The sequence below is a fragment of the Mustelus asterias genome, chromosome 1 (assembly GCF_964213995.1).
Source record: "Mustelus asterias chromosome 1, sMusAst1.hap1.1, whole genome shotgun sequence".
Taxonomy (NCBI): Eukaryota; Metazoa; Chordata; class Chondrichthyes; order Carcharhiniformes; family Triakidae; genus Mustelus; species Mustelus asterias.
In genome coordinates, this window is record NC_135801.1 from 81466999 (window position 1) to 81492170 (window position 25172).

At 43.1% G+C, this 25172-nt stretch overlaps 1 protein-coding gene across 4 annotated transcripts in view; it reads left to right on the forward strand.

Annotated features, from left to right (window-relative positions):
- arhgap24 (Rho GTPase activating protein 24) overlaps positions 1-25172 on the forward strand; it is a 440920-nt gene that overhangs the window by 271638 nt on the left and 144110 nt on the right. The window contains exon 1 of one of the 4 annotated variants that reach the window (XM_078214016.1): positions 20784-21046. The exons of the other annotated variants lie outside the window; for them this stretch is intronic. Coding sequence (XP_078070142.1) covers positions 21025-21046 — 22 coding nt within the window. The 5' untranslated portion in view covers positions 20784-21024. Of the gene's footprint in view, positions 1-20783; positions 21047-25172 lie in introns of those variants that run through there. 4 annotated transcript variants of the gene reach the window in all.

A 25172-nucleotide genomic window follows, 5' to 3' on the forward strand; every position in this document is an offset into this window, starting at 1 on the left:
TAGATTGGTTCCTGGGATGAGAGGGTTGTTCTATTATAGGCTGAGTAAATTGGGACTGCTCTCTCTCATCTTGGGAAGAATGAGAGGTGATCTCACTGAAACATGGAGGATTCTGTAGAGACTTAATAGGATAGATACCGAGAGATTTTTTCCCCCTGGCTTGGGAAGTTACAACATGGGGCCACAGTCTCAGAATAAGGGAATGATCATTTGGAACTAAGATGAGGAAGGATTCCCTCACTCAAAGGGTTATGAGTCTTTGGAGTTCTCTACCCCAGAGAATTGTGGATATATTCCAGACCGAGGTAGACAGCTGGAAAGTGAAATTGAGGCAGAAGATTAGGCCTGGTTGTATTGAATGTCGGAACAGGCATGTGTGACCCTAAGTGTACTCTTGCCCTTATTTCTTATTTTCAGGTATAACTTAAAGACAAGGGCAGCAGACTCATAGGAACAACAACACCTGCCAGTTCCCCCTCCAAGCCACACACCATCCTGACTTAGAAATGTTATCGCCGTTCCTTCACTATCGCTGGGTTGAAATCCTGCAACTCCCTCCCCAACAGCACTGTGGGCGTATCTAAACCACATGAACCTCAGCAGTTCAAGAAGGCAACTTGTCAAGGACAATAAGAGATAGGCAATGAATGCCAGTGATGCTCACATCCCATGAAAAAAAAAAGTTGGCAATCTCTGCCTCACTGTTCATGTGAAAATGGCACAGTCGCATACATCATATTGATTATGAGTTGTTGAAATGGCTTGACCAAACAAAGAGGAAAAGTACTTGCCAAATGTCTTTCATCAAAGCAGTGCACCCATTTAACACATTCAATATTATGCCTCTTTATCATATTGGCAATTGCAACAAGAACAATAGTATTTTTACAGTTTCATTTGAGATTGAGAATATAAAACAATACCCAGTTACTGCTAACCCAAACAATCTTATGTAAAGTAGTGCAGCTTTAAATCAAATGAAATAAAATAATCTGTGCTAAATTTGGCTGCAACCTATTCTTCTGGTAAGGAAGATAACACCACACCATTAATTTCCCACTTAACAGAGCTGAAATTAAAAGCCATGTGTGCAGTGAGACATGAAACACTGAGTGATCAGACCACTTCTGCACTAATTTGTTTCCTGGTTTGGAGTAAACAAGCTGCCTGCCTGTGGAGGTTTAGATAAAGGAATTCAATGAAGGAGACACCGATTCACTTTTGGAATTCAATCAAGTTGTGACTGAAAACAATGAATGAGAATAAAAGTAGATGTGGTGGGATGAGGGGAGAGGCAGCATTTTATGTCAGAGATTGATTTGGCATGCGATGAACCCAAATATGAAACGAGACCTACAACTGTATCTGTTGCAAAGCTTTAGTGAAACTCTTGGGATTTTGTATCTGCCCAGTGGATGCACAGAGTCTCGATTTCTGTTAAACAACTGTGCTGATTTGATTCAGAGCTTTGTCTTGGTATACTGGTACACTGGGGCACTTACTTTTCAAGCATACGTAATAACGGAATATTCCTGGAGAAAATCTTGCTTTCCCTCACCTTCTTCCATCATTGAATACATTTAAGGCCGGAATAGATGGATTTTTGGTCTCTAAGGGAATTAACGGATATGGGGCATGGTGGGAGAATAGAATTGAAACCCAAATTCAGCCATGATTGACTGCGCATATGGGACAGACTTCTCCCGAAAAATTTCTAAGTGTCGTAATGGCGAGAATACCGGAGCGTGAACTATGCTGGTCTCTCAGACTGCTCCGTACAACAATCCTCACGCACTCTTGTCAATGTTTTGGAGAGTTGGGCGTTTCATCGGGCCTAAACAGATGGTAACTAGTGGCGTGCCGCAGGGATCGGTACTGGGGCCTCAACTATTTACCATTTATATAGGCGATCTGGAGGAGCGGACTGAGTGTAGGGTAACAAAGTTTGCAGACGACACAAAGATAAGTGGATAAGTGAATCACGTGGAGGGCGTAGAAGGTCTGCAGAGAGATTTGGACAGGCTGAGTTAGTGGGCGAGGATCTGGCAAATGGAGTATAACGTTGACAAATGCGAGGTTATTCACTTTGGAGGAAATAATAGCAAATTGGATTATTATCTAAATGGAAAAAAATTACAACATGCTACTGTGCAAAGGAACCTGGGGGTCCTTGTGCATGAGACGCAAAAACCCAGTCTGCAGGTGCAACAGGTGATCAAGAAGGCAAATGGGATGTTGGCCTATATCGCAAGGGGGATAGAATATAAAAGCAGAGATGTCTTGCTGCATCTGTACAGGGCATTGGTGAGGCCGCAGCTGGAATACTGTGTGCAGTATTGGTCCCCTTATTTGCGGAAGGATATATTGGCCTTGAAGGGAGCGCAGAGAAGGTTCACCAGGTTGATACCAGAGATGAGGGGTGTTGATCATGAGGAGAGATTGAACAGATTGGGTTTGTACTCGTTGGAATTTAGAAGGCTGAGGGGGGATCTTATAGAGACCTATAAGATAATGAAGGGGCTGGATAGGGTAGAGGTGGAGAGATTCTTTCCACTTAGAAAGGAAGCTAGAACTAGAGGGCACAGCCTCAAAATAAAGGGGGGTCAGTTTAGGACAGAGTTGAGGAGGAACTTCTTCTCTCAGAGGGTGGTGAATCTCTGGAATTCTCTGCCCACTGAAGTGGTGGAGGCTACCTCGTTGAATATGTTTAAATCACGGATAGATGGATTCCTGATCAGTAAGGGAATTAGGGGTTATAGGGATCAGGCAGGTAAGTGGAACTGATCCACTTCAAATCAGCCATGATCTTATTGAATGGCGGGGCAGGCTCGAGGGGCTAGATGGCCTACTCCTGCTCCTATTTCTTATGTTCTTATGTTCTTTAACACGCCAATGAGCCCAGCTTCAGATGCCGTTTCACAAGGACGTCCTAATCTCATAGAAAACCCCCTCCCTTCCCCCATAGACATTGAGACCCCCTCACCCTCACTGACATGGGTCATCAGCATCAGGTTCCTCCTGCCTGGCCCCTGACATGACCCTCATCATGATCCCTAACATGATCCAGCCTTGCATGATTCACCCCTGCATAGCTCCCACTCAGGCCCCACCCCCTTGATACTGCCCCAGCACATTGGCACTGATGCCGCCTGGGTGTTCGGTGGCTCCTGCTCAGGTGCCAGGTGTATTTTGCCCAGATGTCAGGTGGCCACTGCAAGGTGGGCACTGCCCGATGTGCATCACTCAGCCATGTCTCCGACCATCTGAGGGATTCAATGGTCCGAGCCTCCCAGCGTGACCATCGTGCTAGGTCTCTGCTAGTGGAGACCAGTAGCAATTCTCACCCTTCTGGCAAAGGCTGGAGAATTCCATGCACTGGGCTTCGAATGGACCATGCATGTTTAAATGCTACTTTAAATATGCCAACTGGCCTCGCAGCCTTTCTAAGCGCGATCCTGTTCGTGCCATTAGAAAGGGGTCGGGAGAATCGCCAACTGTTTTGTGCTGGGCATGAAACTGATTTTTAGGCATGCGCAGTATTCTCCGGAAGCAGTATGATCTGCTCCAGGTCTGACGAGGTTGGAGACTTCCACCCTCCCCACCCCCAGCTACACAAGGTGCTCGGTGTTGGATCTTTAGGAGGTTGCACTGTTGGAATTTTACTGCGAGTAAAGATACATTCATATCTGCTCTGTCCAATCCCCATGTATGCGTATGTCTCCAAATTCCCAATGAATAGAAGTTTGTAATCCAGGTCGAAATGGATGGATGTTTGAAATCCCTCCAGCACCTTTCCTTAATTGAAAGGGAGTAAGCTGCTGGTTCCTGTCAAACTCAACCAGCAGTCGTCCTCCCAGCTGTACACTACTCTCCTGGTACAAATCCTAATGCAATAAATATTCAAAAGGTTCTGAATCTTCACTTTTCTTCTTCCTTTCATTTTATTACATGTGGGCAGAGTATCTACTGATAACATTCATTTGCCTCGTATTTCAAATGATTGTGCACCTCCTCCATCTGTTACACGATGACATGTTATTTCAAGGATCAAAGGCAGATAATAGGAGTGGGGTGGACAAACTGCAACGGCAGAATGAAATATAATTAGCAATCCTGCCAGTCCGCCAAGCTGATTTTTTAATGAAAAAGTACTGAAATGAAAGCTCAGGAATTTATATTAATTGTAATTGACTGTTCAAATGATTAAGAGCAATCACTAAACCGTTCATAAATTTGTGCTGCCTCTGCAGATAAGCCTATTTATCTTCAGCTTTATTAATTTCCAAGTTCAATTTCAAGCAGACACCTGCTTTGTGTAATAATCTTGCATTCTGTTTTAACATGATACTGGTCAATCTCTCAATGTGGGGTAAGGGGAGAGCAGGGGGGGTTGAGGAGACAAATTCCTCTAGGCTTTAAGACCTGAGATGTGCATGTTTCATGGAGTGTGCAATCAAATCTGAGGGCGGCACGGTGGCACAGTGGTTAGCACTGCTGCCTCTCAGCGCCAGGGACCCGAGTTCGATTCCCGGCTTGGATCACTGTCTGTGTGGAGTTTCCTCCGGGTGCTCCGGTTTCCTCCCACACGCCAAAGAGGAGCGAGTTAGGTGGATTGGCCATGCTAAGATGCCCTTTAGTGTCAGGGGAATTAGCAGGGTCAATGTATGGCGTTACAGGGATAGGGTCTGGGTGGAATCGTTGTCGGTGCAAGTTCGATGGGCCGAATGGCCTTCTTCTGCACTGTAGGGATTCTAAATTGGGATGCTCAAGGCCTATCTGAAGTTGGGCCTCTGCCTTCATCAGTGTAATTTGAATGTCCCACCTCTGTAAGCAGCTCCCCCATTTCATAGAATCCCTACAATGCAGAAAGAGGCCATTCAGCCCATCGGGTCTGCACCGAAAAAGCTCTCTGAAAGAGCTTCCCACCCAGGCCCTTCTCACCACCCTATCTCTGTAAACCCACACATTTACATGGCTAATCCGCCTAACCTATACATCTTTGGACACTAAGGGGCAATTTAGCATGGCCAATCCACCTAACCTGCACATTTTTGGACTGTGGGAGGAAACCGGAGCACCTGAAGGAAACTTAACGCAGACACAGAGAGAATGTGCAAACTCCACACAGACAGTCGTGTGAGGCCAGAATTGAACCTGGGTCCCTGACACTGAGGCAGCAGTGCTTGCCACTGTGCCATTTAGTAAGGATAAATATCTGGCTGCTTACCTCACTTGCAACGGCCCAAAGGCAAGTCATATATGGGAGTAGAGGACATGACTGATTTTCAGCTTACGGTGGTCACCAGGGAAGCCATACCACAGCAACCTTCAACATCAAGCCGAAGAAGGAATCTTTTCAACGGCAGCTGTCTGCGAGGCCATGTCTATGCCTGCTCCAGTCAGGGCAGCCCAATTTCCCTGAGGGGACCTTTAACAGGTGTTGTGGCCCCTCTTTAGCAATTTTGTGAGATCTAATATTTGACCTTAACAGCAAGGAGATTGGACGGAGGGTTAGTGAGCACCACTCTGCCCAACGCAGTGGAAAAGGAAGGAGGGTTGAGGGGGGGCAGAGGAATGAATGATGGAAATGCTCCTCGTTGGTGATGGTGGGGAGAGTGTGTTCTTGAACATTGTGCCCCTGGACATCCCCACTATTGTTGCAGGATGCAGGATGCAGAATGATAGCTGCTTGTGTGTGGGATATTGAGTGGAATGATGGAATGATGTTGCTATGTTCCTGTACTGATTAACAATAAGGTAAAGGGTTTTAGGGATAGTGTGTGTAAAAGGCATTGAAGTGTCCAATCAGCCATGATCATATTGAATGATGTGGCAGGCTTGATGGGCTGAATGGCCTACTCTTGTTCTTGTGTTCCTATGATTGAATGTTCAACCATTGTGGGGACAGGAGTGGTGTACCGCAAGGATCTGTTTTGGGGCCACTGCTGTTTGTCATTTTTATTAATGACTTGGATGAGGGCGTGGAAGGATGGATTAGTAAACTTGCGGATGACACTAAAGTCGGTGGAGTTGTGGACAGTGCGGAGGGAAGTGGCAGGTTACAGAGGGACATAGATAAGCTGCAGAGCTGGGCTGAGAGGTGGCAAATGGAGTTTAATGCGGAAAAATGTGAGGTGGTTCACTTTGGAAGGAGTAACAGGAATACAGATTACTGGGCTAATGGTAAGATACTTGGTAGCGTGGATGAACAGAGGGATCTGGGTATCCATGTGCATAGATCCCTGAAAGTTGGCACCCAGGCTGATAGGGTTGTTAAGAAGGCGTACGGTGTGTTAGCTTTTAGTGGTAGAGGGATTGAGTTTCGGAGCCAGGAGGTCATGCTGCAACTGTACAAAACTCTGGTGCGGCCGCATTTGGAGTATTGCGTACAGTTCTGGTCGCCGTATTATAGGAAAGATGTGGAAGTGTTGGAAAGGGTGCAGAGGAGATTTACCAGGATGTTGCCTGGTATGGTGGGAAAATCGTATGAGGAAAGGCTGAGGGGCTTGAGGTTGTTTTCGTTAGAGAGAAGAAGGTTAAGAGGTGACTTAATAGAGGCATACAAGATGATCAGAGGATTAGATAGGGTGGATAGTGAGAGCCTTTTTCCTCGGATGGTGTTGGCTAGCACGAGGGGACATAGCTTTAAATTGAGGGATGAGAGATATAGGACAGATGTTAGAGGTCGGTTCTTTACTCAGAGAGTAGTAAGGGCGTGGAATGCCCTGCCTGCAGCAGTGGTAGACTCGTCACCGTTGAGAGCGTTCAAGTGGTTATTGGATAAACATATGGATGATATTGGAATAGTGTAGATTAGAGGGGCTTTAGATTGGTACCACTGGTCGGCGCAACATCGAGGGCCGAAGGGCCTGTACTGCGCTGTAATGTTCTATGTTCTATGCTGATCCTTGAAGTGGGAGAATCAAGAGGCTGTTTTGGGTATATCAGTGGGAGATGGAGGAGTGCCACCACTTGATAGGGAAATACTTGGAAAAATGAGGTCTTCCAAATTTTAAAAGTTCCCAAGTTACATTTAAAGTTCATTGAAACATTTTCCATTCCATACATATTGGAAAATACTATCTGGAATTGGTATTGGTTCGGAGGCTGGTAACTGCTGGGAGAAGCGATAGTGGGAACATCAGTGGTCATGAAAGCAAGTGATTTTTAAGTAAAACAGGAATAAGTACCAATAATGACACAAAAAACTTCATTAAATTAGCACTGTGAAAAAAAAATTACATTAGAAACTAATGTCCTGCTTTGTATTCACTTTTTGGAAGTTCAACACAAAATTGAGCTCTCAGCTGAGAACATGACACCTTCATTGGTAGTTACACCATCAATAGGGCCGCTTCCGCCATAAGAGTGGATGTTGGAATTTTTAATGGAAAACCTTACCCAAAAATGTGACAAAGGGGATACAGCACAAGTGGCGGAGGGAGGTGACATAGACATTAGATATTTAAAATCGTGTGGTTATTAACATTTCCTTTTAAATGAAAAGACTTCCCGGTGATATAAAATAAATGTTATAAAGGACACAATTTCCGGGTTAGCACATGTAGGCTTTTGTCCTTGTAGTCATGTTTCCTCTTTTCCTGTACCCAACAGTATTGCTGCCTGCTCGAATAGTAAAGTAATTTTCAATCCTATCAGCCAATCTGTGAGAATAGTTTGGTGTGATACATTGGATCTTAAAGGATACTTCATCCAAGAGAAAAGGTCTTCACTGAATCTTTGGGGAGATGTGAAGAGCAAGAGAAATACTCTTATTTTGGTATGGTGGCACAGTGGTTAGCACTGCTGCCTCATAGCTCCAGGGACTGGGTTCGATTCCCGGCTTGGGTCACTGTCTGTGTGGAGTTTGCACGTTCTCCTCGTGTCTGTGTCGGTTTCCTCCGGATGCTCCGGTTTCCTCCCACAGTCCAAAGAAGTCCATGCTAAATTGCCCCTTAGTGTCCGGGGATACATAGGTTAGAGGGATTAGCAGGGTAAATATGAGGGATTATGGTGATAGGGCCTGGGTGGGATCGTTGTTGGTGCAGACTCGATGGGCTGAATGGCCTCCTTCTGCACTGTAGCATTTCTATGATTTCTATGGTCTCTATTTCCTTCATGAAGACACAATGAGCCTTGTTGCAATGGCAGCTCCGTTGTGGAACTGTGACTGATGCAATTATGTGATTTGTATTATTGTTTTGTGTGTTTTCCAACAAAAGAAAATAATTTTCAGGAAATTGGTGACTCTTTAACATCCTTTTTTCCTGTAGGAAAGAGCATTGTCCCCAAGTTCATGCCACTATTAATAACTCAAACTGCAGTGGTCATTCCAATTGGAATAGTGTGGTGTTAAAATCCCATTAACTAGTCTAGAAACGCACAAGCAATAGATTGCGCATTAACTTCATTTATTTCCTCATAGCCTTATGAAGATATATTTACTGTGTTTATGTTTCATCTGAGGTCATGTCAGCCAGAGTCCCTCAACGGGGCCGCCACTTCAGCAGAAGGTTGTGCGTAAGCCTATATTCCCCTGGGTTAGTGAACACCGATAACAAAACCAGAAAACTGTGGAAATGCTCAGCAGAGCAGTTAGTATCTCTGGGAGAGAACAAAACATTTAAAAGTATTTTCACCCAGAAGGTTAAGTTGACTGCTCAATCCACATTTGCGAGCTGATCTGCTGAGTGTTTCCAGCATTTTCTGTTTCAGATTTCCAACATCTGCAGTATTTGTCTTTACCACCGATCACATCTTGCATTGGAAATTGTGGTAATGTAGGAATCGGATTCCTGCTTTACTAGAGAACATTGGAAACATACATCTGTAGCTAATATTGACTGGTCTCTTTGATGGATCAATAGATTTACAAAGCCTCAGGGAACAGAGTTGAGCCTATCCTGTTGAAATTTAGCCATGTTTAGTTCAAGTACTCCTCACAAAGTTAATGCTTCCAAGTTCACTCCTGAGCATCTGAATAGGAATTGTAGATAACCAACTTTGCTTCAAATGCTGTTTACATTGAATACAATACCAAACCCCAGATTATCTGCTGTACTGCATTTATTATGAATGTACTGAATTGTTGTACCTTATCTCAAATTAAAAAGCTTACTAAGTGCTATAGCTCACAGCACTGCAGTGATTACTATTTAGAGTTACTCATGTGTGCAATGGTATTGAAAGGGATAGAGAGGAATGTTGGACAGTGGCCTGGAAATGTTGTTAATGCATCCCCTTCAGGATTGTTGTGTTTATGTACATCAAAAGAGACTTGAATGAAGGTTGATTTTGTTTGTAAGTGGGTGAGGGTGGAATGGGAGGGGGCACGTAATTGTTTACAAAACAGTGAACAGCAGACAGCAACACTGGTTCCAGTGCTTAGGTCAGGCGTTTGGACAGCACCATAAAAACTAACTTTGTAAATCCATGCTCAGCAAATCTCCAGATTATAGGCTACATGCCCGCAAACACACAGCCAATCAAACCAACCCGATCTAAGATGGCTAAGCTCAGCTGATAGTTCAGTGATCATGTGATAGCTGTTGCAGAAGGTAGGATCAGTGCTTGACTTTAGGCTGGTGGAAACAAAGATGATTGATTTTAAAAGGAAATTGAATGTGGTAAATAACTTGCAGTGTTATGGGGATAGTACAGGGGAAAGGGACTGAGTTGCTCTACAGAGAGCCGACATGGACTCGATGGGCAAAGCAGCCTCCTTCATAGCTCATTGGAAGACTTTATTTGACGTTCCATTCTCATAGCCCTGATAGGTAGCCATTGTCCGTTAATTATTTTTATTCATTTATAGGATGTGGGCATTGCTGGCCAGCATTTATTGCCAATCCCTAATTGCCATTCAGAAGGTGATGGTGAACTGCTGCCTTGAACCACTGCAGTCCTGAGGTGTTGGTGCACCCACAGTGCTGTAATGGAGGGAGGTCCAGGATTTTGACCCAGCAACGGTGAAGGAACAGTGATATATTTCCAAGTCAGGATGGTGAGTGACTTGGAGGGGAACCCCCAGGTGGTGGTGTTCCCGTGTACCTTCTAGATGATAGTGATCGTGGGTTTGGAAGGTGCTTCGTTTGGTGAGTTCCTACAGTGATGAAATGGCACCATAGTCATAGAACATAGAACAGTACAGCCATAGGCTGCTCTCCCTAAAGAGAAGACTGCTGATGATTTAACCTGAGGGTCACCACACCTCAAGAGAGGGGCAATGTTAAGAAGACCAGGCCTTTATGGATATCCTCAGTCAGTACAGGAATTGAACATTGGTAGGGATCGGTTAGCTCAGTTGGCTGGATGGCTGATTCGTGATGTGGGGTGACACCAACAGCGTGGGTTCAATTCCTGTGTCAGCTGAGGTTATCCATGAAGGCCTGTCTTGTCAACTTTCCCCCGATCCCTGTTGACTCCAATTTTGCTATGATGCCCTACTCGATCAAAGCTGCCTTGATGTCCAAGGCAATCACTCTCACCTCACCTCTGACATTCAGCTCTTTTGTCAATGTTTGAACCAAAGCTGTAATGTGGTCAGGAGCTGAGTGACCCTGGCAGAACCCAAACTGAGAGTCCATAAGCAGGTTACTACTGAATAAGTGCTGCTTGATAGCACTGATGATGACCCCTTCCATTACTTTACTGATGATCAAGAGTAGACTGATGGGATAGTAATTGGCCGGGTTGGATTTGTCCTGCTTCTTGTGTACAGGACATACTTGGGCAGTTTTCCACATTGTGGGGTAGATGCCAGTGTTGTAGCTGTATTGGAACAGCTTGGTTAGGGGCTTGAGCTGTAAGGGAGGTCAGTTGTACTTAGAAGCCCCAATTGTATTTGAGAACTTTCCGGAAGCAGATTCATATTGAGTTAATTGTTTGTCTGAGCAGAAATTACAAACAGTAATCACCTGCCTCTCTGCGGCCACCATGAGCAGCATTTTGACCATTTTTCAAAGTCAGTTTTCAAAAGTCAGTAATCTGAAAGTTAGGAATATGGGCCAGAATTTTCCAACTGTTCACGCCAGCAGGATCTTCTGGTTGCGTCAATGGCACACCCCTGCCGCGGGTTTCCCCGTGGCGTGGGGTGGCATCAATGGGAAATCCCATTGACAGCAGCGGAACCAGAAAGTCCCACCATCAGTGAATGGTGTGCCGCCTCCTGCCATGAGAAACATCCTGCGAGGAGCGTAGAAAATCCCCCCCATAATATCCTTACTGCGCTTGACAGCTATTAATGCTTATCCCTTCATAAACATTATTATTACTGCCTATTGTTCAGAAATCCTCAACCCCTCATTAACAGTGTGTGCTCCATAAATTGATTTATCCCCATTACTTAAATTTGGGACATGATTGAGGTATCTCTTTTTGAACTTTTGGTAGATGAAACTAAATAACATTGCACAGTAGGTTCATTGATCTATTGGTAATTTGATGAGTATGATATTTCTAAAGGACCAGAAGAATTATGATATGATGAAAGATAAATAAAAATGAAAGCAGACCAACGCTTGACAACTTGCATTCTCCAGCATCTGTGTAGTTAACACCTAGAAATCTGTTTTGCATTCATATGAGTGGAAGAATGGGCCAAAAATGCATAGTGTTGGCTAGGCGAGGAACCCAGTGTGAAGCTCAGATTTCTTGGCGTATTGAATAGCACTGTGCAATCTCCAACGGGAAGCGAGATTCACAGAAATCAGCTGGAGGGGTGGGACCTAAGAACACCAGCAACGCTGGGCAACCTGAGATCGGGGCACTATTTTTAAAGGGTGTCCTGATCTCCAATTTAAATAAAAGGCACCTAACACCACACCCCTAAACCCACCCTCCACAGACACAGGGAATCCCCTTCCCCAAAGATATTCGAGGCCCTCCACACTATAGGACAACCCCACTCCCCCATGGATAAAGGGAAAAGGGGAACCACCCATGGATAAGGGAGCACCTGCAACGGAGTTCCCGAGGGGCATTCCAAGAGTGCTGGGGGTAGTGCCTGGGCAACACCTGGGAGCTATACTTAGCTGTGCACCCCTGATGTGATAATCGCAACCAGTTTCCATTTTTGAAAACCAGTAGTGATTCATGCATGCCTACTGGGGGGGAAGAGACAACAAGGCTGTATGTTGCATTGTGGAACCCACTAATGAGATGATAGTGCATGCAAATCAGGCTCAGACTCTTCCTGGGCATGAACCAGTTATGTTCTTATGTTCTTATGAACCTGATGGTGTCACTGGAGAAGGTCAGGGAAAATTACAAGCCTAATTCCCGTCAGCACAAATCCTGTTTTTAGCCTCTCACGTGACTTCATGGCCATTACCCGGTTTGTGCCCATGGTCAACAGGGCCACCACACCACGGTCATGATGTTTTCAGCTAGTTTGATAAGGTTATCTCATTAGCAAAAGCCCAGTAATAGATTTGGACAAGTAAATAAAGCAAAATACTGCAGATGCTGGAAATCTGAAATATAAACAATGCTCTGAAAATATTCAGCAGCTCTGGCAGCATTTGTGGAAAGAAAAACAGAGTTAACTTTTTGAGTCAAATATGATCCTTCTTCAGAATTGAAGGAATATAGAAATATGATGAGTTGAATGCCAAATGGGTGGGTGAGGAAGGACAAGAGGGAGATAGGGTAGAGGGTGGGAGAGAATAAATAACTAAAATGTCATGGAACAAAAGGCAAAGGGAGTAGTAATGGCTGTAGTAAATAAAGCATTTGTCCAGGATGACTATGAATGGCAGAATAATGAATAAGTCTCCCTGAAAGCAAAAGCACATAAAACAAAATTCAGACCAACAAAAAAATGTAAACAAAATGGGGGGCAAAGTTCAGGATTTGAAATTGCTTAAGTCAATGTTGAGTCCAGAAGTCTGTAAGGTGCCTAATTGGATGATGAAATGTTGTACCTCAAATATGCACTGAGATATATTGGAACACTGCAGCAGGCTGAGGACAGAGATGTGAGTGTGAGAGCAAGGTGGTGAATTAAAATAGCAATCAGCCAATAGCATAGGGTTATGCTTGTGGACTGAGCAGAGGTGTTCCGCAAAGTGGTCACCCAATCTGTGTTTGCTCTCCACAATATAGAGGAGAGCAGTAAATACAGCATACTAAATTGAAAGAGGTACAAGAAAGTCACTCCTTCGCGTATTGGAGTCCTAATGGTGGAAGCAGAACATGTAATGTAAATTAAAATTCAAATAGATGGGCATAATTCAACAGGAGTGTCAGAATAAAGGAACTTTTCTGAAAGCCTTTGGGAAAGCCCACAATGTATCCCAGCTCATTAGGAGCTATTGCCATGGCAGAAGGGAAAGGGATGAAGAAATGACAAGCCAAAATGAAGAGAAGCTCCAGGCATGAGCCTGCAGGTAAATGACGCAGACTCTGCACTTGACCCCTGTTTGTTGGAGACTGAAGTGGTGCGGGTGCTGTATTAGCTGGTTGCTAGGAGACTTGGCACACTGTGCCACTGCTTGAACACTTTCATATACTGCAGCCAAGTTTCAGACTACAGCTTACCCTTTACAGCTACTGGATGTGCCAGCTGAGATCCAGCGAAAGTTACATGTCAGTTCCCAAGTAGGTGTGTATGTGTGAGGAGCTGCGGCTATTCTGTTGACATCTTAGTATCTGTGTCGAACCAAGATATGTGCCAGAATTCTACTGCCTCGCCTGCCACGGAATCGAAGTGGGCAAAGGGCGGACAATGGAATTGTCCGTTGTCCTCGCGTGGGATTTTCCGGTCTCACTCGAGGAAGGCTGTACGGTATTCATCAGTCTAACATGCCTAGTTTTATATTATGACAGATGGTCCTGAGGAACATTGTGTCTTCAGGGTTCTCCATTAAGTTATAGTGGTTAATGAGGAAAGACCTCTTAGATATTGATACAAAGATTTCTATTTATTGCAACCTCAGTCTGATTATTTCCCTTTCTCTTTCACTTTCTCTCTATTTATTGCAGCTAAGCCAACTGCTTCTAGGCCAATAGCTGTATTAATTCTACTGTCTCTCTCTCTCTCTCATCTTAAACTTGGGCTATCCCTAATCCCATATTTGTTAAAAGCTCCCTCACTTAAATTCATTTAAAAAGATGAAGCTGCTTCTGAGGTAGCCTTCCTTTGTTACAGATTTGCCCCGCTTTGAACTCATTCCACTTGCATCAGTCTTACAGCAAAATGTAAACTTCCCAAATCATCATCTGTTCAGCATGTCCATTATTTAACTCATTTAAAATAAATGGACTAATGTTTAGATCTAAATGGTGAAAACGGAATGTGGTAAAAATTAATAAGCTTTCATCCACAAAATCTCACTACCAGTACATAGAACCAGGTTTGTTTAGACCATAGAAGGAGAGTATTCATCCCATTGTGCCTGGACTGTTTCTTTGCTGCAGTAAACCAAAACTAATGCCATTGTTCTTCTCTCCCTCCCATGGTGATTATTTTGATCATCTTTGTTATTGACTAATCAACCAAACGAAATGGAGGGGAGAAAATTCATTGAACACAGACTCGTGTTGATTCCTGTGTTTCGTGTTGGCAGCAATCCCTGGAACTGTCCTCCCTGGTGAACTGATGTGTGTCTGCATAGCACCTCAATGCAGATGAATTATTCCCCCACACTCTTTGCTGATGTATTTTGCTAATACTTTTAATTTTAAAAGGATGAACTAAATTGACTGGCAATGGTTTGAATATCTTAAGTTTTATAAATGTGCCCTCTGTTAAATCTCTTCAAATGTGGAAAAATTACAACTTTTGTCATATTGAGTTGGCAAAGTAAAAGATGGCCATACGTTCATGGTAATTGTGTGACATAGGCCATATCTATCTTAGCCTCTTCATCAAGATATACTCTGCAGTCAGCCTGTTGCATTACCAGTTTGGTTCATCAATGATTGATTCATCTGGAAGTCACAACATTTATTTTCAAATAACTTCCTACATTTACTCTTTCCCCACGTGAAGTATCTTATATTTTTCCATAGAAGCTTAGATCTTTAGACCAAAAAGCCCAGTTTAAAAAAATATATTTTAAACTGGTCAAAAAGCTCAATTTTTTCACTCTATCCTCATAACTTGAGCCTCTAACGCTATGGACTGGATTTTCAGTTGCCATAGAGCAGGGAACAACTGTGTCTATGATTTGAAAAACACGTTCCAGGAGTCAATTTGAATTTATTATCAAACTTGAACAGTTTGGTGCATGTTAGATCACAGCTGACGGGTTCAATGTGTACAGATGTTAAAGATCTTTTTTCTAGTTAAAAATTTTGGAACCTGAAGGGTCGCTGCACTGGATAATGTGCATTACCTTCCATTTGGCTCTCTGCCGCTTCTGTGCTCGCTGAGGCTGCTGGTTCTCCGAGATGCTGCTCCTCTCCAAGGTGGTTCAAGCCCCATCATGGCTGCTGTTTGCTTTTGCCGCTCATGCTCCTGGAATTGACTGGTGCCCCTAATGCAGAATTGGCCTTGTTTCTGGCCTAATTAGGACATTTAGATGTGCCGCAGGATCAGGACCCGGAAATTATCCACCCGAATTGTAGTCTGATTTGTATCTGCCCTGCCTGAATATCACGCTTGTGTCTTGGTGACTAGAACAAAACACAGTATCAAAATATGATCTAGCAAGAGCATTTTTCAGTTTGATCATAATGTTCTTTGACTTGTATCCCACTCTTCCAACTATATGGTTCAACATCCTACTGACTTTTTGACCAGACCTTCAGCCACTTCTAATCGTACTTCCTGCGAAACAACTTGTTGCTTGTTTGTTCCCTATTATTATTGGGGTATTTTATATTGCTTTATAAATGCAAGTTGTTTTCGATGTGCTTTTTGCAGATGAGTGGTTGGTCAATAGTACTGGAGATGACCTAAAAACCTTCAAAATGTATGACAGTTGTTGCAAAGTTACACCCTAATTTTCAATTAGCATTATAACTGGGTTGTTTATGATTCCAATTTTAGTGAACTGATTTTTTGATATGGATCTTGCATCGATTAAATGATAGAAAATTGAGGTAAAAGACGTTGCTTCTTATATAGGATAGTCTGTCAGCCCTGGGGGAATCAATTAGCTACAAATAATGGATGTTCTTTATTGCAAAATCTCACAGCTGCCTTTTTTTGTTTATGGCCCAGTAGAAGTTGTCATATCTATCATTCGAACCTTTTAAACTCAAAGATTTAATGCAATAAGATTCCATCCTTTGTCTCAGGGAGTGCAATGCAATTGGTGATATCACTGATGTCAGCTTTAAAGACACTTCTTGTTTTTCATCTTTAGCGATCAAAAAAGATTAGGCACTTTACAACCTTCTTTACTCAACATTGAGTTCAACAATTTCAGACCATGAACTCTATCCTCCATTTTGATTTTTTCCTGCCACATACTGGTCTGAATCTTGTTTTTCATATTTTTGCTTTCAGACAGAGCTGTTCATTGTTCTGTCATTCACACTCTCTCTCGACAAATGCATTATTTCTTTACTGCAGCCATTATCACTTGCTTTGCCTTTTCTATGACATCTTTGTTATTTAATCTCTCCTGCCCTCTATCATATCCCAGACATTTCCTTCCGTTCTTCCTCTCTTCCCACTTTCAACAAGGAACATTTCTACCTTCCCTCAGTTCTGAAGAAGCCATATTTGACTCAAAACATTAACCCTATTCTCCCCACAGATGCTGCCAGACCTGCTGAGTATTTCCAGCATGTTGATTTTATTTCTGATTTCCATCATCCTCAGTATTTTTTTGTTTTGATGATTAAACCCTTTTTGATCCTCAGTATGTGAAATTTCTGGATAATGTGGCCTAACATTTAGGCAATACATAGCCAGGGTCAGTTGAGGGGAAAATTGAACCAAGATCATAATCTATCATTGATCATTATGTCAGTACTTTTAATGCTTCCACACTTTGCAAAAACTCTTAAATACAGTCAACGTCTTTTTCCATTGATAGTATGATGTCACCTGCTGGAATAAGCCAGCTGGTGAGACTCTTGTCAGAGACTGTAATGAAGTAACAGAGATGAATTTTGATTTTGGGACCTGCTCACAGCAAACCAGCTGATCTATCAAGGCAATGCCCAACTTTGATGCCTGGAGCATCAGGACTAGAAAATTCCTACTCCCTCAGCAGCCAGGTAGTCTCTAAAAGTAGGCACACAATCCAGGACTAAAATCTTGGACCAAAAAGCAATAATGTAATGCTCCTGTCATAATAAGACAATGCATCTTCTGGTTTATTGTGATAAACACCACATGAAATATTACAGAAACTAAACTGGACCAACCATATAAATAACTGTGGCTACAAGTGAAGGTCCAACAATGACAAAACATGCAGTAAACATCCACACAAATTACAAAGACCGTTTGTTTCCAAGACAGTGCATCAACAATCTTTCTTCCAAAGGACAATCCCACAGTGGGACAAGTTGCTAAAGTAAATGGTTACAGCCCCACTACTTGAAATCTTCAGGACCCATCTTTGGATTATTTCTATTTAAAAGTTTTCATTATCAGGACTAGCATTATGGCAGCTCATGTCTGGTTTAGCTACCACTATGTAAATGTTGACAGAATGCAGATATTATTCCGTGATTCAAACCAACTAAAGCAGAAGCCAAGACTGGGAATTCCATGATGAGTGACTCACCTACTGGGCAGGATATTCTGCTCCCTTGCTAGCTATGCTCATACCCCAGGAAAGAATTAAAAATAAATTCTGTTTGTTTGTAATATATATAAATGATTTGGAGGAAAATGTAACTGGATTGATTAGTAAGATTGCGGACGACACAAAGGTTGGTGGATTTGTGGATAGCGATGAGGACCATCAGAGGATCCAGCAGGGTATAGATCAGTTGGCGACTTGGGCGGAGAGATGGCAGATGGAGTTTAATCCGGACAAATGTGAGGTATGCATTTTGGAAGGTCTAATACAGATAGGAAATACACAGTAAATGGCAGAACCTGTAAGAGTATTGATAGGCAAAGGGATCTGTGTGTACAGGTACACAGGTCACTGAAAGCGGCAATGCAGGTGGAGAAGGTAGTCAAGAAAGCATACGGCATGCTTGCCTTCATCGGCCGGGGTAGTGAGTTCAAAAATTGGCAAGTCATGTTGACGCTTTATAGAACCTTAGTTAGGCCGCACTTGGAATATAGTGTTCAATTCTGGTTGCCACACTACCAGAAGGATGTGGAGGCTTTGGAGAGGGTACAGAAAAGATTTACCAGGATGTTGCCTGGTATGGAGGGCATTAGCTATGAGGAGAGGTTAGAGAAACGTGGTTTGTTCTCACGGGAACGACGGAGGTTGAGGGGAGACCTGATAGAAGTCTACAAGGTTATGAGAGGTATGGACAGAGTGGATAGTCAGAAGCTTTTTCCCAAGGTGGAAGAGTCAATTACTAGGGGGCATAGGTTTAAGGTGCGAGGGGCAAGGTTTAAAAGAGATGTACGAGGCAGATTTTTTACACAGAGAGTGGTGGGTGCCTGGAACGCGTTGCCAGGGGAGGTAGTGGAAGTGGATACGGTAGTGACTTTTAAGGGGCATCTTGACAAGTACATGAATGAGATGGGAATAGAGGGATATGGTCCCTGGAAGGGTAGGGGGTTTTAGTTAAGTCGGACAGCATGGTCGGTGCAGGCTTGGAGGGCCGAAGGGCCAGTTCCTGTGCTGTAATTTTCTTTGTTCTTTGTAAATGATACGTTAGAATAAGATTTGCTGAACTCCAATTTGGCTGCTCCTCTTCTGACGCAAACTCTTCCTGGCTTCTTCAGGCAATGGATCCTTGCATATCTGATGAACAATGTGACATTAACTTTATCTTCTTCATTTTCTTCCCGTGCCTAGAGACACATGAGACAGATGAAGCTTATGCGTACATCTGTTTTCACTCGTTTTTCCTTAAAATAAATGACATTGAAGGGCACATCTGGAGTATTTCCATGCTGAAGAGGCGGCAAATTGTGTTGGAAGAGTGGTTGGCTACCTTTTGAAGAGTTATACGGCTCACTAGTTTAAGTGGAAAGTAATTATATCTTTTGTGAAATGTGATGATTGTTGCTTTATCTGTCAGACCTCATTTCCTCTCCAGCTTATTCACTTACCACCATTTCTTCCAAATTCCTGGTTCCATGCATTGCAGCTGCTCTTTGAAGCAAGAAAGGGCCACATTCTTCATTCTCTGACAGACACCCCTTTAACAGGATCGCTTCAATGTTAATTAATCATATTTCCCAAGTTGAATATAGTAATCATAATTTGGACCCTGTCTTTTTTTTTGGTCAATCCAGCACCATCCCAAAGAGCATCTAAACCAAATGGTTGCAATAGAATGTGTGCTTGTTGAATATTAAGTCCATATTAATTCCATTTATCTTAAGCCCAGAGAAATTAGGCACAGGTTGCAGAGCCAAAAAGCACGTGGGTGTGGATGCAGGGAGAATTTAACAAACCAGAAAGCTGCATTGGAAATCTTTCCAGCGCTCGGCTAATTAAAACCATGTGACTCACTGGAGGGTTGAGCTTGAACTAAACACCTGGGCTAACATTGACTCGTTTACTTTGTCGAGTGCCACCAATAACGCACTGTGGCTGGCCCATTGTTACTTAGTACTGCAATGCGCATTACCATGTCAGCCGCAGAGCATTGACATGAATATAATTTTCTATTGCTATCTTTGTTACCTAGAGCACAATTCCAAAAGGACCCACTTACCTTCCCTAAATGAAGATAGACACTAGCTGATCATTAGATCACTGACAGGCATGGTTTTGAGGTGGGCAGACAATGCATACTTCTCCTGAGTGCTCCGTAACGAATATAGTTCACATGTGCATGCCTTCTCTGATCCATTCTCCCGACCACATCATGGGCACACATTGCCAGGTCAGACTACCAGTCAGAAATGAAAGATTTTAGAAAGAAGGGTTTGCTTTTGTTCAGCCTAATATGTTTGCATCTCTGGTTACCAGGTAATATTTCAAGTAGACACTGCTGTATTAACTGCACAAAGGACATTTTCCTTCAACATAATGAAAAGATATAGACTAGTCAACTACTTACCCATCTCATAATGATAAGTATTTGTGAGGGGACTGGGAGTTTGAAAGATCCAAAGCTAGTTTTGGCTATGTGATTGATCACAGTCACTATTTGTATGAAAACTAGTTTTAGTTTACATATTAAAGACAACTTTGAGATTTCTGCTTAAAATTGTGTTGTGTTCAACTGTTCCTATTTAGCCTTTAGCCTTCAGAATTAGTAATGTTCACAACACACTGTTGAGGTAAGTATGTAACATCTGATGTCAAAGCCAAAGGCATTGCTGTCCAGAGCAAATCTGCGATTGTCAGAAAGCTGGCACTTGGCTATTTGTGAATTATTTTAGAGCAACAAGAAGGCCTATTTGTAAAAAGGAAAAGTTGCAGCTCACAGTGGCAATCTGCCTGACAGAATTCACACTGGTGACAGCCACAGTAAACCTTCAGCACAAAAAACAAGTTTCAAAAGATTAATCCTACTGAAGCAAATTCTCAGCATCTGAATATTAAATAATTCTTATACCACTTGGCCCCAGAGGCTTTGTGGGTCACTAAGTTGGCTGTGCGCCTGTTATCAGATTTACAGTCCTGCAATTTTTCCCATCTCACATTATCTCAGCTGCTGCTTTGCACAGCTGACGCCCTCTGCACAGCTGCTGTCTCCCCCTCCCCACTCACTCACTCACTCACTCACTCAGTGCAGTCTTGGTCAGTTGAGAGCTGGTGTGCATCCACCCTGTGGTGACCTTCCGGCCTTAGCTGGCAATGGGTACCTGCTTCCTATAGAGCAGCATGCAGGTGATTTTCCAATCCTAGCAGATGGAGTTTTGGGAAAATCGGCAGTGAGTAAATATTCTTCAACAGATGTGGAACTGTGTGCAACAAATTCAAAGCAGCAGCAGCTGCTGGATATCATGGTGAACACTCTTCCACTTGAATGGAATACATTTGTGTTCAAGGTGAGTGGAAGCTTTACTTCTCTGTCTGAAAGATGCGCTTCCTGTGACAACTTCATTTAACTCTGTTCAATACAGTGCTTCAGTTAACTGTAAAAGCACAACAATGCCTTTTCAATTAATGATCTTAAATCAAATCTGTTAAGTGGATAATCCATGGAATAAACTAATTAATGCTTTGGTCCAATAGATAATTTTAGGACATTATCTATTTGGTTGCCTGGTTATAGCCATTTGTGTTAATGCTGATGGAATAGTTTCCTTTCTAGTGATGAGAATCATGAGGTGACAATGAAATCATTCACTATTAAAGAGTGTGGTAACCCTCATCACATCTACCTTCCATGGAACACTGTCAGGCTACTTTTCAGTTTGTGTTTGATGTTCTCAGTAAATGGAACGGACACTTTTCCTTGTTCACAGTTTAATTTTTGCCAAGTGAACGGAACTTTTGTGGGAGTGTTCAAGTGAGAGGAAAAGGGTATGGGGTAAGTGTTTTATAGGGTGACGGAAAAGGTACAATTAATAGAAATGAAGAGAAAAAAAGGCTTATTAAAGGTTATTAAAAACGTATTGTTCTAGGGTGAAGGCAGAATGTCACCTGGTTAGTGAAGTATGTTTTTCTAATTAATGCATAACATGACATAAAATAAGAACTGAGGTTTTAGTTTTCACAATTTGTTCCTTTAAATCATTTCTCCCAAAAAGCACACTTTGTAGATACATGCCTCTATTGACTTTGATTTCCTTTCTTTAATAGATTATGTATTCAATTTATAGATTCTTATATCTCACTATGTCTTGCACCCGAGGGAATCAGAATTGATCTGGGCATTGCATCAGGGTAATACTGAACAATATACAGTGCATCAATAATGAGATTAAGGAGGAATTAATTACAATGAAATTGAAAAATTGACCCGTGCCTCTAACACAGATCGCTGACGTGACAATTTGACATTAAATACAGCTGATGTCTTCTGATCCTATTGCGCAGGTTGTAATGTCAGACTGAAACATAGTTGTGCTAATAGAGTATGAGAAAGCAGATCAAATGAAGTCTGGTAAAATGAACAAAGATCAAAGAGAAGCCTAAGGCAGATAAATACAGTGAATCGTCAAACTGTCATGACCACTTTACCTTGTTTATTTGACTGAGTTGCTGTCAATACCATGTGGGAAATATAGTTTTTATTTGTTTCTTCAATTAAATATGTCTCTCAGTGAGTCATTGTGTTGGTAGAGTGAGCATTTGTTATTGCATCAGATGCAAATTGTGCGTATCATGTTAAAGTATGGTCAACATTTTCAACTCTGGGATGGGACATAAACCTGGGGATAGTGGATTGGCTGTCTGTTGTACAAACTGCCTGATTTTACTTTCCACTGATCTCAATCGAAAGAAAATTCAAGCGGGATCTATAAACAGCCCAGTTCATGTCCTTGCCCAACTGGCAATTCTTCCCGTGGGGCTACATTTCCCCTGGTGTGAACTGCAAGTAGCAAAGCACATTGACCAGCCAGCCAGCTGATTGTGGACGGGCCTCATTGCAAATAGATTGGCAGTGTGTGGGCAGAAATGGGTGCCCCAGGACAGCCTGCAGGATCCATTCACTGTACCGCCAGGAATTGAAAAACAGGATTATATTTATATCACAGAATCCTGGTTTGCAAATGAAGAGAACCTAATGCTGCGTGCCTCTTGCTGGATGCCATGTGGAAAGATTGCAGTGGTCACATTGTCATTCCCCAAAAGGTCTAATGATGACCATGAAACCATTGTCAGTTGTCGTAAAAACCCATCTGGTTCATTAATGTCCTTTAGGGAAGGAAACCTGCCACCCTTACCTGATCTGGCCTACATGTGACTCCAGACCCACAGCAATGTGTTTGACTCTCAATTGCATCCGGGATGGGCGATCAGCAATGCCCACATCCCGTGCATTGATAAAAGAAAATTTTCGGAACACTTACTACTCCTTTTCTGCTGGGCAAATGGCCTCAAAATCAGCCTAAATCCTTTACCTAAGTTCAGTAAGATATTGGTGGAATTTTAAGCCCACCCCCACTCCAGAGACAGGTTCAGAGACGGAGAGGCTGTTTGTTCAGGGGGAGAATGCAGGATCGGTACCCCACATCCTCCCAATTCCCAAATCCAGCTCTGGGAAGGAAGAGAGGAGGGTAGCCTCGTATCCAATAGGGGCCTCATCCCATCACTACTGGAATTCTACCAGTGATGTCCAAGGAGCATAGGGAGCATACAGGATGTTCAAGTAGGGGGTGGTTGCGGTGGACAGAGGCAAGGGGTCCATATATTCGGCCACTCTGTGCCCAATTGAGGGACTCCACATCAGGATTGTGAGCCCTGTGGGAAGGTAACTGCTGCCCTTGCTGTCGATGCTTTCCCTTTGCTAGTGTTTCCCTCCCTGGTACCTCCATCCTGCCCCACTTAACTTTCTTCAGGGATCTGTCTGCAACCCCTCTTGAGACACCATCCACCTTGCACTGGGCTTAATTCAACAAGATACCCGATGCTGCCACAGAAGTTCTGGCTTCTCCTGAAAAGGATCAGTGAGGGGACGGGTTCTCATAGCCAGTGGATGCCTTGAACATGAGAAATCTGATGTGTGTCGTACAGGATTCCCAGAAGCGTGAGGCCACTTCCAGTCATACCCCCACACTGCATTCAGAACTGAGCTGTGAGCATACAGGCGAACTGTTCACCCTACACCTGTCTTGAGTTTTCTGTCGATGCTCTGAAGGAGCAGACAGCTGGCCAAGCCAGATTCCAGCCTGTACTGTCCTGGCAGTGGAGTGAGGCTGGTATGAAGAAAAACACAGAAAAGGGTAATGCTAAACTTAGGCAATCACACCCCTTGAAGTGTTTCTTAAAGGATTTGTGCTGCTATGGAGGCAATTCTTGTTCCTGGTGTTCTCTTCTGCCCTGCTGCCTTTTTCCCCTCACCTCCACATACAGCTCTTAACAGTGGTGACTACTTTTCTAAAGTTGTAAATAGCTTAGGGCCTTCTTGAGCTTGTGATAGGTCTTAAATCAGTATAAAAGCTCTTTTCCTTTTCTTCTGACTTAAGGATAGCACAGAGAGGTTTATCCATAGAGAATGACACACCTTCTCCAGAGTGATTCTGAGTATGCGGAAAGCTGAGAATAGGGGTAAAAGAATATGGGAATAAAGATAGACTTTGACATTATGAGGGCGAGTCAAGTGAAAACCACAGTAAAATTAGATGAAAAATGCACACCTTCGCCTCACCGTGTTAACTCAATGTTATTACAATTATGCAGCTCTTCGTTGAGACATTTCCCTGCCTGGTTAATGCTCTGTAACTACAAAACTGAAAAAGATAAATATTTTTATTAAGAACTTCCATCTCATTGAGGAGGCTTCAGGCCATTCCACATAACCTGCTCTGAAAACTCTGCTCCCGTTTTGACAGCTGTGACAAGTTCCAATACATTAGCTAAGACAATCCAGAACATTCGAAAACAAGCAACATTCTAAATGCAAATAGTCAATTCACCCTGAATCCCAATGTTGATGGATTCTTTAAAACATTCCTACATCTGGATCCAGATCTGCAAATTTGCCAAAAATGAAACAGTTCTTTCTTGGACCACTTGTCTGTGTACCAAATTTCGTTGAAATCTGTACCATAGTTTTTGAGATATTGGGCGAATTTTACAAGAATTATTCTAAGTGTCCAGCTAGCATGAAAATGGGAGAGTTGCACATCCATTTTTTGGGTGAGTTTTCACACCCAATTTTGTGCACATAGTGCATGGTAAAATGGTCTAGACCATTTCTAGCTGCTACATGCAGTGGGCTGGGCTTAGTTTGCCAGCCAGCTTGTTGCACATGTGCAGACCTCTGTGTCAGCACATGCAGAATACCAACTGCAGAGGGAACTATTGCATATGTGCAGATCTCTATTTCAAAACATGCGCAATAGCAGCAGCAGACGTCTGACAGACAAAGAGCTAGCTGTCAGGCCCCTGCTGCTGCAGCCTCAACAAACCTCATGAACCCGAAATGCAACCCCCGTTGCCCCTCCCCCCCTCCCCCAACGATCATGATGCAGAGCAGGCTCCACTTCCCTTCCCATACCAATC